The following is a 13438-nucleotide window of genomic DNA, read 5'->3' as shown; positions in this document are numbered from 1 at the left end:
ACAGCCATAAGGAGGGAAAGAGGGAAGGGCCTGGGGAGGCAGACCCTGTTGGAAGGACCACCCCTTTGAGCCACTGCCTGAGCTGAGTGACGGGAGGTGGCAAGAGGTGGTTAGTGGGAGAATTACAGACCCAGCTTGCTGGGAAACCGGCAATGCCAGCCACAGAATGCGCAGCAGAAGCCATGCTCTGATGACATGCCATGGGCAAGTGGCACCCGGCCTCAGTCCTGGAAAGCACATCACCAGGCTTCAGGTAGAGCAAGGCAGTCATGAACTGCAATGAGATTTCCACTTGATTTGGTCTCAGGAAGAGCCTGGACCTTGACCTCACGCTGAGTGACCCTCTGGCAGGTGCAGTGGCTCATGAAAGCAGCTGGGACTGGTGAGACCACAGGCAGAGCTGGCGCTCAGGCCCATTTCCAATGACCATTATTTATTCCTATAAGGAAATATGTAGCAGTAGGATTTTTTTTCGGGTCTTTCTGACACAGGTGATAGCAGTAGGATTTTGTTGGAAGGCCTCACACGGGTCAGGATTTTACTATGAATATACTTATATAATGCCTCTCCCAAGAGGGAGAAAAGAACATTGAACATAAAGAGCAAGAAAGTTTAGTGACAAATGCAAGTTTTCTTTTCCCTCTTCATTGAGGATAAAAAAGAAATTTTCCAAATCTTAACTATATTTTCCAGGAAAGTGTCTTTTATTCTGCGTTTTCTAGTTTGGAATTCAAGATGTAAGAAGCGGTGTTATTTCGCCTTAAATCACTCCTGTGAGCCTCTGGTAGACCTGGTGTTCACTGGAAACTGAAGTGTAAGCGACTGGAAACGGAGTGACCAACTCTTCCTGGTCTACCTTCCTAGCTTTAGCACTGACAGTCCCGTGCCCCGGAAACCCCTCAGTCTCAGGTGGCCTGGGATGGCTGCTGGCCCTGCTGGAAATCCCCAACGCTGTAGCCACAGCAAGGCTAGAGACAGGAGCAGATAAGCGCAGCTGCTGCCAGCACGGGCTTGGGGACAAAGGGTGCAAGGACTGCCTTGCCTGCACGGCTCTGCCCGTGTGGCTTCGAACACGTTATCTCTCCTCTCTCAGACTTTCTTTCCACGGGAAAAAAGAATAGAAACTACCACGCAGGGTCATCGGAGGGTGAAGTGAGAAGGTCTGTATCAAGGACTAACAAGGCCCCTGTCATGTCACACCCAGTCAAAGGCACTAGAGGGAGAGCTCATACCAGCATGACATAGTCACACCCCAAAACGGCTCTTTCTTCTGCTGCACAGTTTCAATGGAAAGTCAAACTCGGAGACATTTACAAATGGGATCCTAAATAGGACATTTTAACACTCTAGTACTTTAGGATATGGGCAGTAGAAAGAGAATTGATTTAAACTAAGTGAATTTCTTTGATTCATCAGAAGTATGTGAATTAGAGTTACAGGACTATTAATAAAACAATTCTATTCCTCAATCATAAGAATGTGTTTTGAAATCTTACCATCTTCAGGAACAGTATAATTTGCATATTCTGGGAAGTAGTCTTCAATTTTTGATTTCCCTGCCAAGACTTTTTCTGCCAGCATATCTTGTTTGTTCAAGAACAAGATGATAGAAATGGTCCGTAACCACCTAAAAAAGGAAAAATAAACATACAAATTTCACATACACTAGTACATGAAAGTGCCTCTAACATAGAAGTTGCTAAATTAAAAGAATACCATCATCTTCTTAAACATGTATAGGATTCAAGAAAGTTCAGTACACCAGTATCCTCATTCCATCTGTAAACAATGATAAACAAATATAGGTACAGGTTGAGCATCCCTAATCCAAAAACACAAAATCCAAAATGCTTCAAAATCCAAAACTTTTTTAGCACTGACATGATGCTCAAAGGAAGTGCTTGTTGGAGCATCTCACACTTTGGATTTTCATATTAGGGATGCTGGACTAGTAAGTATAATGCAACTATTCGAAACCACAACAACAACAACAAGAAATCTTAAACACTTTTGATCCCAAGCATTTCGGATGAGGGATACTCAATCCGTAGTTAAGCACTTTCTAATTCAGTCCCATGGGGGATATAGATTTATTGGAACCAAAGCTAAGATTTTCTTATGTAATGAGTTCACTTGAATTTCTGTGGTGTAATTTACCAATAAAAGGTTGGAAAACTCATATTAGAAGTGAAAGTGTTAACAACAACAAAGTAATATATGACTCATTAGCTAATAACACAGAGCTTAACATGCAGCTGGCTTGGTTCTTCTTCCGCCTCCATCACTTCAAAGGAATCAAGCTAACTGATTAGACTACAGGAATCTTACTATCAATTAATAACACAATCTGGCCAGGTGTGGTGGCTCACGCCTGTAATCCCAGCACTTTGCGGGGCAGAGGTGGGCAGATCACGACGTCAGGAGTTCGAGACCAGCCTGACCAACATTGTGAAACTCTGTCTCTACTAAAAATACAAAAAGTAGCTGGGCGTGGTGGCACACGCCTGCAGTCCCAGCTACTCGGGAGGCTGAGGCAGGAGAATCACTTGAACCAGGGAGGTGGAGGTTATGGTGAGCTGAGATTGCACCACTGCACTCCAGCTTGGGGGACAGAGCGAGACTCTGTCTCAAAAAAAAAAAAAAACCCACACACACAATCCACTTTCCCATCAAATGGAAATAGCTTACCTGCTTCTTCTAGTAATAAAATATATAACCTTTGTAAAAACAAAACTTAAATTATAGAAAAACATACAGAAAAAAATCAAATGTAATTATACCCAGAAAAAGTTACTACAGAAGTTTTATGTTTTCATGCCCAAGTTTTTTTCTGTCCTCATACATACTTAAAAACGAGATCATAGTATTTTAAAATCTGCTTTTTCCTATAAGAAGATTGTGGTCATTTCCCCACTTACACATATAATGTTTATAAATCAATTCATAATAACTCTATAGTATCCTTCTGTATACCTGGTATTTCCTGACTCTGTTTCTTTCCTATTAACTGTCTTATTACCACAAATTTGAGGATGGTTGTTGAACATTTCATACAAAAACATTTTTCTGATAATCCAAAAGTTTTACAAGGTAAACTTATGTTTCCTGTCCTCCTCGGTAATATTTCTTCCAAAATATTTTAGAAGAAACTTTGATTTCTAACTATATATGTATGTATTGTGTGTGTGTGTGCTAAATATTCCTTTCTGAAATAATCACTTCTGCCAATTTGCAATGCTAGTAGTTTCAAACATGATTATGTGGTGACTGTGAGCTGTAAGGGATCTTAGAGATCATCTAGTTATTAGTGGATGTCCTAAACTGGTACTTTATTTATTTATTTTTAAAATTTAAAAAATTTTATTTTATTTTATTTTTATTTTTATTTTTATTTTTTTTTACAGGAGCACAAATCCACGTTTATTTATTGATTTTTCGTTAGTTTAAATCCTTGAGGGGTACAGCATCACTCGGATTCTGTGTCCAATGGCCTTAGCAGGAAGATTGCTTCGGAATTTGGCACGAACCATGCCACTGTTTCCATGGGCCCGAGTTACCTTTCCCCAGATGACTCTGGTTTTGTTCGGTTTGCCGCCAGGAGTCACTGTGTTGTTCTTTGCTTTGTATACATAAGCGCATCTCTTGCCCACATAGAATTCTGTTTCATCTCGGGCGTAAACACCTTCAATCTTAAGAAGAGCTGTGTGCTCCCTTTGGTTCCGGAGACCCCGCTTATAGCCAGCAAAAATGGCCTTGGACCACAGCCTTCCAGACATAGTTCCTTTTAGAAGTCCTGTTCCCAGCAGGCCTCCACAGGAGCCAAGATGGCGGGAAGAGCAAAAATTTTTTTTTATTTTTTGAGACGGAGTCTCACTCTGTTGCCCAGGCTGGAGTTCAGTGGTGCGATCTCAGCTTACTGCAACCTCCACCTCCCGGGTTCAAGCGATTCTCCTGCCTCAGCCTCCTGAGTATCTGGGACTACAGGCGCCCACCACCACGCCCGGCTAATTTTTGTAGTTTTTTTTTTTTTTTTTTAATTTTTTTATTTTTGAGACGGAGTCTGGCTCTGTCACCCAGGCTGGAGTGGAGTGGCGCGATCTCGGCTCACTGCAAGCCCCGCCTCCTGAGTTCATGCCGTTCTCCTGACTCAGCCTCTGGAGTAGCTGGGACTACAGATGCCCAACACCACGCCCGGCTAATTTTTTTGCATTTTTTTAGTAGAGACGGGGTTTCACCGTGTTAGCCAGGACAGGATGGTCTCGATCTCCTGACCTCGTGATCCACCCGCCTCAGCCTCCCAAAGTGCTGGGATTACAGGCGTGCGCCACCGTGCCCGGCAATTTTTGTAGTTTTAGTAGAGACGGGGTTTTGCCATACTGGCCAGGTTGGTCTCGAACTCCTGATCTCAGGTGATCTGCCTGCCTTGGCCTCCCAAAGTGCTGGGATTACAGGCGTGAGCCACTGTTCCTGGCCCCTAAACTGGTACATCCTAAATTTTAAAAACCAAATGAAACCTATTTTGAACCCTAGATATACAGTCATCCCTTGATACCCATGGGGGATTGGTCTAGGACTCCTTGTGAAAACCAAAATTTGAGGAGGCTCCCTTATATGAAATGGTGTAGTATTTGCATATAAACCATGCACATCCTCCTGTATGCTTAAATCATCTCCAATTACCTATAATACCTAACACAATGTAAAAGCTAGGTAAGTACTTGTTATACTGTATTGTTTATTTGTATTATTATTTTTAGTCTAATTTTTTTATTTGCTCAATTTTTTATTTTAATTAATTAAGTTTTTTGAGACAGAGTCTCCCTCTGTCGCCCAGACTGATGTGCAGTGATGCAATCTCAGCTCACTGTAACCTCCGCCTCCTGGGCTCAAGTGATCCTCCTGCCTCAGCTTCCCAAGTAGCTGGGACTACAAGCGCGCCCCACCACGCCTGACTAATTTTTGTATTTTTTTTAGAGACGGGGTTTCAACATGTTTCCCAGACTGGTCTCCAATTCCTGAGCTCAAGCAATTCCCCCGTCTCAGCCTCCCAAAGTGCTGGGATTATAGGCGTATGCCACTGTAATCTTGTATTATTTTTTGTTGTTGTACTGCTATCTTAAATTTATTTTTGAATATTTTCAATCTGTGGTTGGTTGAATCCGCAGATGTGGAACCTGAAGATATGGAAGGCTGAATGTAATCTTAGGCTTTCAAAACAGAGACTTAAATTTTCTTGACAAAGAACTATCAGAACTTCATCAAAGAATACTCCACATTGGCCGGGTGCGGTGGCTCACGCCTGTAATCCCAGCACTTTGGGAGGCCAAGGTGGGCGGATCACGAGGTCAGGAGATCAAGACCATCCTGGCTAACACGGTGAAACCTGGTCTCTACTAAAAATACAAAATATTAGCTGGGTGTGGTGGCGGGCGCCTGTAGTCCCAGCTACTCGGGAGGCTGAGGAAGGAGAATGGCATGAACCCGGGAGGTGAAGCTTGCAGTGGGCCGAGATGGCACCACTGCACTCCAGCCTGGGCGACAGAGTGAGACTCTATCTCAAAATAAAATAAAATAATAAAAAAAGAATATTCCACATTTTAAGTATGTCTATACAATAGATGAACTAAAAGAGATATTTCGTACGGTTCTGGATTTATCAGTAAAGAGTGTGTGTGGGTGTGGGTGTGGGTGTAGGTGTGTGTTTATGTTTTGAGACAAGGTCTTGCTCTGTTGCCCAGGCAGGAGTGCAGTAGTGTGATCTCAGCTCATTGCAACCCTCACCTCCTGGGCTCAAGCGATCCTCTTACCTCAAGCTCCTGAGTCACTGGGCAGGTGTGCACCACCACGCCTGGCTAATTTTTGTATTTTTTGTAGAGACAGGGTTTCTCCACGTTGCCCAGGCTAGTCTTCAACTGCTAAGCTCAAGTGACACATCTGCCTTGGCCTCCCAGTGTTGAGATTACAGGTGTGAGCCACAACACCTGGCCTGAGCTATTTTTAACAAAAGAATTTGCAATCCAATGGTGAGACTGAATGTGCTATTTTTGTCACCTGTTGTTCCAGATGCTTTCAAAAAGATCGAGGGACTCTCTCAGCCTGTTGGTGTTGTTATCTTCTCGAATCACCATGTTGTAGCTACTGCAGGCTGCAACGTAAATGATAGCCGTGACATCTTGGTGGGGAGAAAAAGGAAAGCACCTCAGTTAGACACCCTCGCTGTGGAGTTACAAGAAAGTACACACCCAGCAGCTACTCAGTTCCACAAAAACATTCATTCAGTGATAGGACTATTCAGGCACAGAACAGCCTACAAGTGCGCCGCACACACCACTGGTTGCTTCAGTAACGCACTTGATGAAGAGCCCACCCCAAATGACACATGTAAATTTGGGATGCTTAAATGCTTTTTTTTTTTTTTTGAGATGGAGTTTCACTCTTGTCTCCCAGGCTGGAGTGCAATGGCATGATCTTGGCTCACTGCAACTTCTGCCTCCCAGGTTCAAGTGATTCTCCTGCCTCAGCCTCCCTAGTAGCTAGGATTACAGGCATGTATCACCGCGCCTGGCTAATTTTTGTATTTTTGTATATTTTTCCGAGACAGAGTTTCACTCTTGTTGCCCAGGCTGGAGTGCAATGGCGCAATCTTGGCTCACTGTAACCTCCGCCTCCCAGGTTCAGGTGATTCTCCTGCCTCAGCCTCCCGAATAGCTGGGATTACAGGCATGTGCCATAACACCCGGCTAATTTTCGTATTTTTAGTAGAGACGGGGTTTCACCATGTTGGTCAGGCTGGTCTTGAACTCCTGACCTCAGGTGATCCACCCGCCCCGGCCTCCAAAAGTGCTGGGACTACAGGCATGAGCCACCACACCTGGCTAATTTTTGTATTTGTTTTTTTTTTTTTTTTTTGACAGAGTCTCGCTCTTTCGCCCACACCGGACTGCTGCAGTGGTGCGATCTCAGCTCACTGCAAGCTCCGCCTCCCGGGTTCACGCCATTCTCCTGCCTCGGCCTCCCGAGTAGCTGGGACTACAGGCGCCCACCACTGCACCTGGCTAATTTTTTGTAGTTTTAGTAGAGACGAGGTTTCACCGTGTTAGCCAAGATGGTCTCGATCTCCTGACCTCGTGATCTGCCTGCCTCGGCCTCCCAAAGTGCTGGGATTAAAGGCGTGAGCCACCGCGCCCGGCCTAATTTTTGTATTTTTAATAGAGCCCCAGTTTCGCCATGTTGGCCAGGCTGGTCTTGAACTCCTGACTTCAGGTTATCCGTCCTCCTTGGCCTCCCAAGGTGCTGGGATTACGGGCATGAGCCACCGTGCTAGGCCCTTAAATGCTTTTTTTAATGAGATTAGTATCTAAGGAAGGAGCATCATAATCTATAAATGCTATACTTTACATACTAGTTGGAGATTATCTAATTCAAAAATAGTTAAGCACAGCAGTGCTGAGTGTTAGAATTCACTCCCATTTTCTTGAGAGAGCATAAAAAAAATCACCGTTAAAGCACTGGATCCATTTTCTCCTCTCATCCCTCTGGCCACCAACATCAAACATGCTGTGGAAGAGCAAGAGGGACACAATTATTTGGGGGAAGCAGGGGACAATGGCACACGTGCTTGCTTTCCTCTTTTGCTATCAGCAGGTTCCAGCGTTCAAACATGCATCTTGAGTCAAGCTCGGGTCACTGGCCTGCACCATCACTCCCTGTGTGATCCTGGACTACAAGTGGCTCCACCTCTCTCAGCCGCAGTCCCTCCTGTCACCCCACAGTGGGGCTACAGGGGTGAGAGATCAAGCAGACAGCAGCCGGCAGTGTCTGAGGTCCCACAGCAGGTCCTTAATAAATCCAGTGGTTACTAGCTCAGTAATGCTAGAGGTCACTTGCTTAGACACTCAGGCCTCTCTGAGTACAAGCTAAGTCACTGCCCAGGGCAGATCCTTCCTATTATTTGTTCCAGCTCTCAGGACACTGTGTCTTCCCTCTCCTGGAGAATTGAGAAAGGCTCCTTGCTGATCTGTCTACACTACATGCATCTTATCTCTAGCCACCTCCGCCTGGTGACCTGCACTGGGTCTTGATCACGCCTGGATTCAGTGCAGGCTGCTCCGCCCAGCCCAAGCTGCTTCCTGGTCTTGCCCAGCCAAGGCGACCTCAGCCAGTTCTCTCAGTTTCTCAGGGGCACCCTGCACTTCATCAGGCCAGGCCCAGGCCCCTCTTCTCACAGCCCCTGCTCAGCACACCCTGTGGCCTAAGCCAGTTCTCCCTGGGAGAGTTTCTCTACCTACCCAGATTCTGCTGGATCTTTCCAACCTTCGCAGGCTTCCCTGGCTCTGAGATTTCTCCCCTCCCTAAACGTAGTGCATGTGACTTAGGACCACACAGGCTAGATTTTTTTGTCCTGGGCAGGTCTGTTGCTGATCCTATTAGAATTTAACCCATACGCTTTGCATTAGCACACGTGGGGCACGCTGAGGTACTTGATGAAAATGGATGAGCTGATGAGCAGAATCCTTTCAAACAAAATCACAAATGTGAGATACAGCTTCATTGTTAGTAATTCCACTATGCCAGGGACTTGGTTATGATGTAGGCAAAACCACAAGTCATGCCAACTCCATACTGCACTGTGCGCCTCACAGCAGAGAGACGTAGCTGGCTTTTATCCAGCCTGACAGTGGTCATGTGAAGGGTTCTTGGGAAATCTGGAAGTGGGTGCCTGTCACCTGTGCACTGGGGAGAGCGCTGGGAACTGCAGGAGTCTCAGAACACACTGAAGATCATGAGACTCTTGCTTTAAGGGACCTCACCCTTGAGGTCCCTTAGAGTCAAGTCAGACATGCTGAGGGTGACTGGGCAAGGTAAAGGGCAGTATACACCATCAATGGCTGCATAGTAGATGCAATGGGAATTCTAAGGGGTCACCATGGGCTGAGATTTGAGGGATGCTTGGATGCTTTTTTTTTTTTTTAGAGACAGGGTCTTACTCTGTCACCCAGGCTGGAGTGAAATGGCCTAATCATGACCCATTGCAGCCTTGAATTCCTGGGCTTAAGAGATCCACCTCAGCCTCCTGAGTAGCTAGGACCACAGGTGTATGCCATCAAGCTTGGCTAATTTTTTTTTTTTGGTAGAGACAGGGTCTTGCTATGTTGCCCAGGCTGGTCTTGAACACGTGGTCTCAAGCAATCCTACTGCCTTTGCCTCCCAAAGTGCTGAGATTACAGGCGTGAACCACTATGCCTGGCCTGAAGGAAGCTTTGATAGATCTGTGCGGTTTGCTTAGCACAGGTGGCAACTGAGGCTCAGAGGACAAGATGAACAGAAGCACTGCGGCAGGAAAAGCTGGGAGAACTAGAAGGGTCCTGACAACAGCCCAGCCTGGTGAGGCAGGTGGCAGGTGACAAAGCAGGCCTGGGATGGGGCTGGTCACAGGTAGAGGGCTTGGGTCATAGGGTGCACAGGCAGTAGTGAGCCCCGAACCTTTCTCAGCAGAGGAACAGCACGATCCAGGCCGTGCTGTGGGAAGATTCATTTCGTGGCACTGAGAAGGGTGACTGAAATGGGTAAGCCAGGGGACAGGAGATCAGCCAGGGCTCTGCCGAGAGAGTCTAGGGGCAGGGGAAGTGATGGAGCAGGACTAGGGTGATAGCTATGGGGATGGAAAAGAGCTTTGTGGAGGGAGAATTAACGTCTTATCATGAGGGAGAAAAATGAAGAAAGTAAGCTCATTTGGCTGAGTTTGCAGTTGGGCAACCCAAGAGATGGGCTGGAGACACACATAGACTGCTCATTCCAGTTCTCAAACTGTGACTATGCATCTGAAAGATCAAAATTTCATGAGTCTCCTGATCTAAAAAAAAGAGCCAATCAAATCTACAACTCAGATGCAAACGCTGCCTTCCTTTCAGGTGTCCTCATTTCTACTTTCAAGTAGGCAGTAAAATCAACACTTCAACTCTTGCTAGAGTTCAAATTTCACCCCAGCTTCCCTTACCTGAAAGGGCAGCCATGCACATTCAGGAATGAAGCCCCCTTAAACCTCACAGCCCTTTGGCTCTGGGACATCATGTGGCCCTGGGCCACGCAGCTCTGAACAACATACTCACTGGAAGTTTACTTTGTCCACTTGGAATCGTGTCTCAAAAATCCCAGATGTCAGAACTCTGCATCTGAGGAGGTCCTGGGAACAAGAAGAGGGAAGCAAGCTGAGTTACATTACTGTTCTTCTTCAAAGTAAAGCCCGGGTATAACTACACATCATCAATATTTTTCAAATAATTTGTTCCACTGTAAAGGAAACAACAATAATTAAGAACCAACATTGGCCGAGCATGGTGACTCACGCCTGTAATCCCAACACTTTGGGAGGCTGAGGTGGGCAGATCACCTGAGGTCAGGAGTTGAGACCAGCCTGGCCAACATGGTGAAACCCTATCTCTACTAAAAATACAAAAAAAAAAATTAGCCAGGTGTGGTCACAGGCAGCTGTAATCCCAGCTACTTGGGAAGCTGAGGCAGGAGAATTGCTTGAACCCAGGAGGCAGAGGTTGCAGGGAGCTGAGATCGCACCATTGCATTCCAGCCTGGGTAACGAGCGAGACTCCATCTCAAAAAAAAAAAAAAGAACTCAGACGAATGTTCTCTGTTTTATCCTCCAGAGAAAGCCACAGTTAATGTGTTGGTTTGGCCCCAAGAGACCTGATAAATGTGCTTTTAAGACTTAAAATCATGTCTGCAAGAATCTTACTAATATATACCTGACAACCACAGTCAGGGCATCAGCATTCCAGAGGGACATCCCTGCCGGTGCTCTGTTGGCTTGGGTGAAACTCACGGTGGCTTGGGTGAGAAAACAAAGGAAGTGTAACTCTGCACTCATAAGTCTTCAGCCTTATGAACTGGATGCTAGTTGATTTCATTTATTCTCTCTTCCCTGCACATTTCTGTTTCCTCCAAGATAAAAGATGCGGTACCCCAAGGAGACGAGAAAGCCAGGCAGCCTCACAAAGCTGGCATCCCTGGCACATTTGGGAGATGTCAGGGTTTTTTTTGTTTTTCTGACCACCAAATCCATGTGATTTTAAGGAAGCAGCCATTCTATAATAATTCTGGAACATGGGAGATGGTCCTCCCATTTTAGTATAATGAGAGCTGTTTAGGACAGGTAAGTTAGTTGAGGGACTGACTCAAGACGAGGAAGCCTCCATTGCTCTGTCAGATAGTTTCAAACTCTCAGGATCAGCCTTAGAGAGGATAAACTTCATGGGAGAGAGAGAAGCTCAGGCCTCAGACCTCCCACCTTGGGGACCCACGGCCAAGGCCTTGCAGGGAATGCAGACTCTGGGGGAAGTTTGGAGAGTGTGGTTTGAACAGAGAGATCCCTCTAACTTCCTTGGGGTTCACTGGCTCTAGAAGCACCTGAAGGCTCCTGAATTGAGCAATCGGGGGCTCTTCAAGTCTCTGCAGCTGCCCGAGGGTCGAAGGGGCACAAAGATTCCCTCTCTGCTATTTAAAAATTGGTGGAGTGGGCCGGGCGCGGTGGCTCACTCCTGTAATCCCAGCACTTTGGGAGGCCAAGGCAGGTGGCTCACTTGAGGTCAGGAGTTTGAGACCAGTCTGGCCACCATGGCAAAACCCTGTCTCCACTAAAAATACAAAAATTAGCTGGGCGAGGTGGCAGGCACCTGTAATCCCAGCTACTTGGGAGGCTGAGGCAGGAGAATCGCTTGAACTTGGGAGGTGGAGGTTGCAGTGAGCAGAGATTGCACCATAGCACTCCAGTCTGGGCGACACAGCAAGACTCCATTTCGAAAAAAAAAAAAAAAAAAAAGGTGGGGTGCTTTTTTTTGACTCAACCCAAAGGGGATGCTCTGGGTCACACCTGGAAAGTTCGCTGTGATATGGGACCCCCCAGGCCCGGGGCCACAAACAGAATGGGCGTAGTTTATGAAGCCAGGAAGTAAAGACTTCGCTTTCCTGAGGACAGCTCCAGGAGGAAAAGGAACGGCATATTCCTTATCTGCAGATAAACTCATTTGCATGCTGGCAATTTTGATAACCACTAAGTGCTAGAGTCAGGCGAGCAAGGCACAAGGTTTGATGACCAATCCACGCACACACACAGGGCAGTACAAACGATTTGCACAAAGTAGGTATCTTAAGGATTTTTCCTTAATTCATTCTGAAATAATCATTAAATCATATTGGAAATGAATCTCAAAGTTTCTGGTGTGTGGTGGGGGACCCTAATTCCACATACCTGGTCTGTGGGTGTGTAGTCAACCAAGCTGACGCTGTCGATTCTTTCCAGGAAGCTGCAAAGAAAGCCAGCAAGGGTTGAGGCCTGTTCTCTGCCCACTTTCCCCTGGGGTTGGGGGGAAATTAATGGGACATCACCCAAGTACAGCAAGGATGGAGCAGGCCAAGAAGCTGAAGTGAGTTATTACTTTGTTTCCTGAATTTGTATCTGTCTAGATAATGCAACATTCTTGACCCAGGGACGGAGAACTGCTTTTTTTTTTTTTAATGTTGCCTCCCCTCCCCTCTCTTCTCCACTGCCATAGAGCTAGGGGTGGGGGCTACTCAGAAACTGGGATAGAGCATGGAGCCTCCCTTCCAAGGCTAAGCGAGTACAAGAATGTGTTGCAATGTAAACAAAACATGGAAGGCGACAGATGTCCCTTTAGTTTCCTAATCAAATCCAGATGTTGTTTGTGTGTGTGTGTGTGACTGTGTGAATATGTGTAAGAGCGACTGAGTGTGGAGAGCAAGTAGGTGGTGTGCGAGAGTAAATGCGTAAGTGTGTAAGGGTGAGTGTGAGTACGTGCGGAAAGTGTGCGAGAGCGAGAATGTGAGTGTGCATATGTGTGTGTGCTGGCAAACCTGGCGACGCCTGTTGGTGTCAGGTCTGCCTGGCGCCCGCTGTGTCCCACACAAGGCAGGATGGGAGCCTAGGAAGGCTGTGCGCCGCTCTCAGGTGATGACCCTTCTGGGCCATTTCTCCAGCTCTTCCACTGGGAGGCCACTGAACTCCCTCTCCTGAGTGACTACAGCCCCTGCACAGGCCTCCCCTGCCCTCTCTGTGCCAGCCTGGCTTTACCAAGGCATCTATCCAGGCTGCACGTTTCCCACTGAGTCTTGGTTGATCTGTTATTTATCTTCTCCACTACCATGTTAGGCCCTCAGGGCAGGTCTCTGTCTTGACCACCTGGGAGTCCCTAGCACCTAGTGCAGGCCTGGCTCCAGTAAATATGGTGGAATGAACCAGTGTCCTCTGTCCCCTTCTCCTTCTGCGGCTGGGACAGGTGGCCATTGAGGGCTGAGAGGCTGAGCCCCTCGGGGACCAACAAGCGCTGGGAATGGGTTAACTGGCGAGCAGGAGACAATTCTGGAGACACAGGGGCAGCAGCGGCTCTAGAAGGAAGAAGGAGAGCCA

At 46.7% G+C, this 13438-nt stretch overlaps 2 protein-coding genes across 4 annotated transcripts in view; both read right to left on the bottom strand.

Moving 5' to 3' along the window:
• Positions 1-13438, bottom strand: part of GNAL (G protein subunit alpha L) — a 205473-nt gene that overhangs the window by 12380 nt on the left and 179655 nt on the right. For all 3 annotated transcript variants that reach the window (XM_055238629.2, XM_063641493.1, XM_063641487.1), the window contains 5 exons: positions 12263-12317; positions 10110-10183; positions 7499-7557; positions 6052-6172; positions 1497-1627 (listed from right to left, as the gene is read on the bottom strand). In XM_055238629.2, the coding sequence (XP_055094604.2) occupies positions 1497-1627; positions 6052-6172; positions 7499-7557; positions 10110-10183; positions 12263-12317 (440 nt within the window). The remainder of the gene's footprint in view (positions 1-1496; positions 1628-6051; positions 6173-7498; positions 7558-10109; positions 10184-12262; positions 12318-13438) is intronic.
• Positions 3409-3846, bottom strand: LOC129460620 (large ribosomal subunit protein eL33). Its single transcript, XM_055238736.2, has one exon. The coding sequence runs from the start codon at positions 3774-3776 to the stop codon at positions 3444-3446; it is 333 nt and encodes a 110-aa protein (XP_055094711.1). The 5' UTR covers positions 3777-3846; the 3' UTR covers positions 3409-3443.

The sequence above is a fragment of the Symphalangus syndactylus genome, chromosome 1 (genome assembly GCF_028878055.3).
Source record: "Symphalangus syndactylus isolate Jambi chromosome 1, NHGRI_mSymSyn1-v2.1_pri, whole genome shotgun sequence".
Classification (NCBI taxonomy): domain Eukaryota; kingdom Metazoa; phylum Chordata; class Mammalia; order Primates; family Hylobatidae; genus Symphalangus; species Symphalangus syndactylus.
Note: the sequence above shows the minus strand (reverse complement) of the source record. Positions and strands in the feature narration are given on the sequence as shown.

Coding starts and splice junctions, on each gene's coding strand:
- LOC129460620 (XM_055238736.2), bottom strand. CDS start 3,776: ATGTCTGGAAGGCTGTGGTCCAAGGCCATTTTTGCTGGCTATAAGCGG.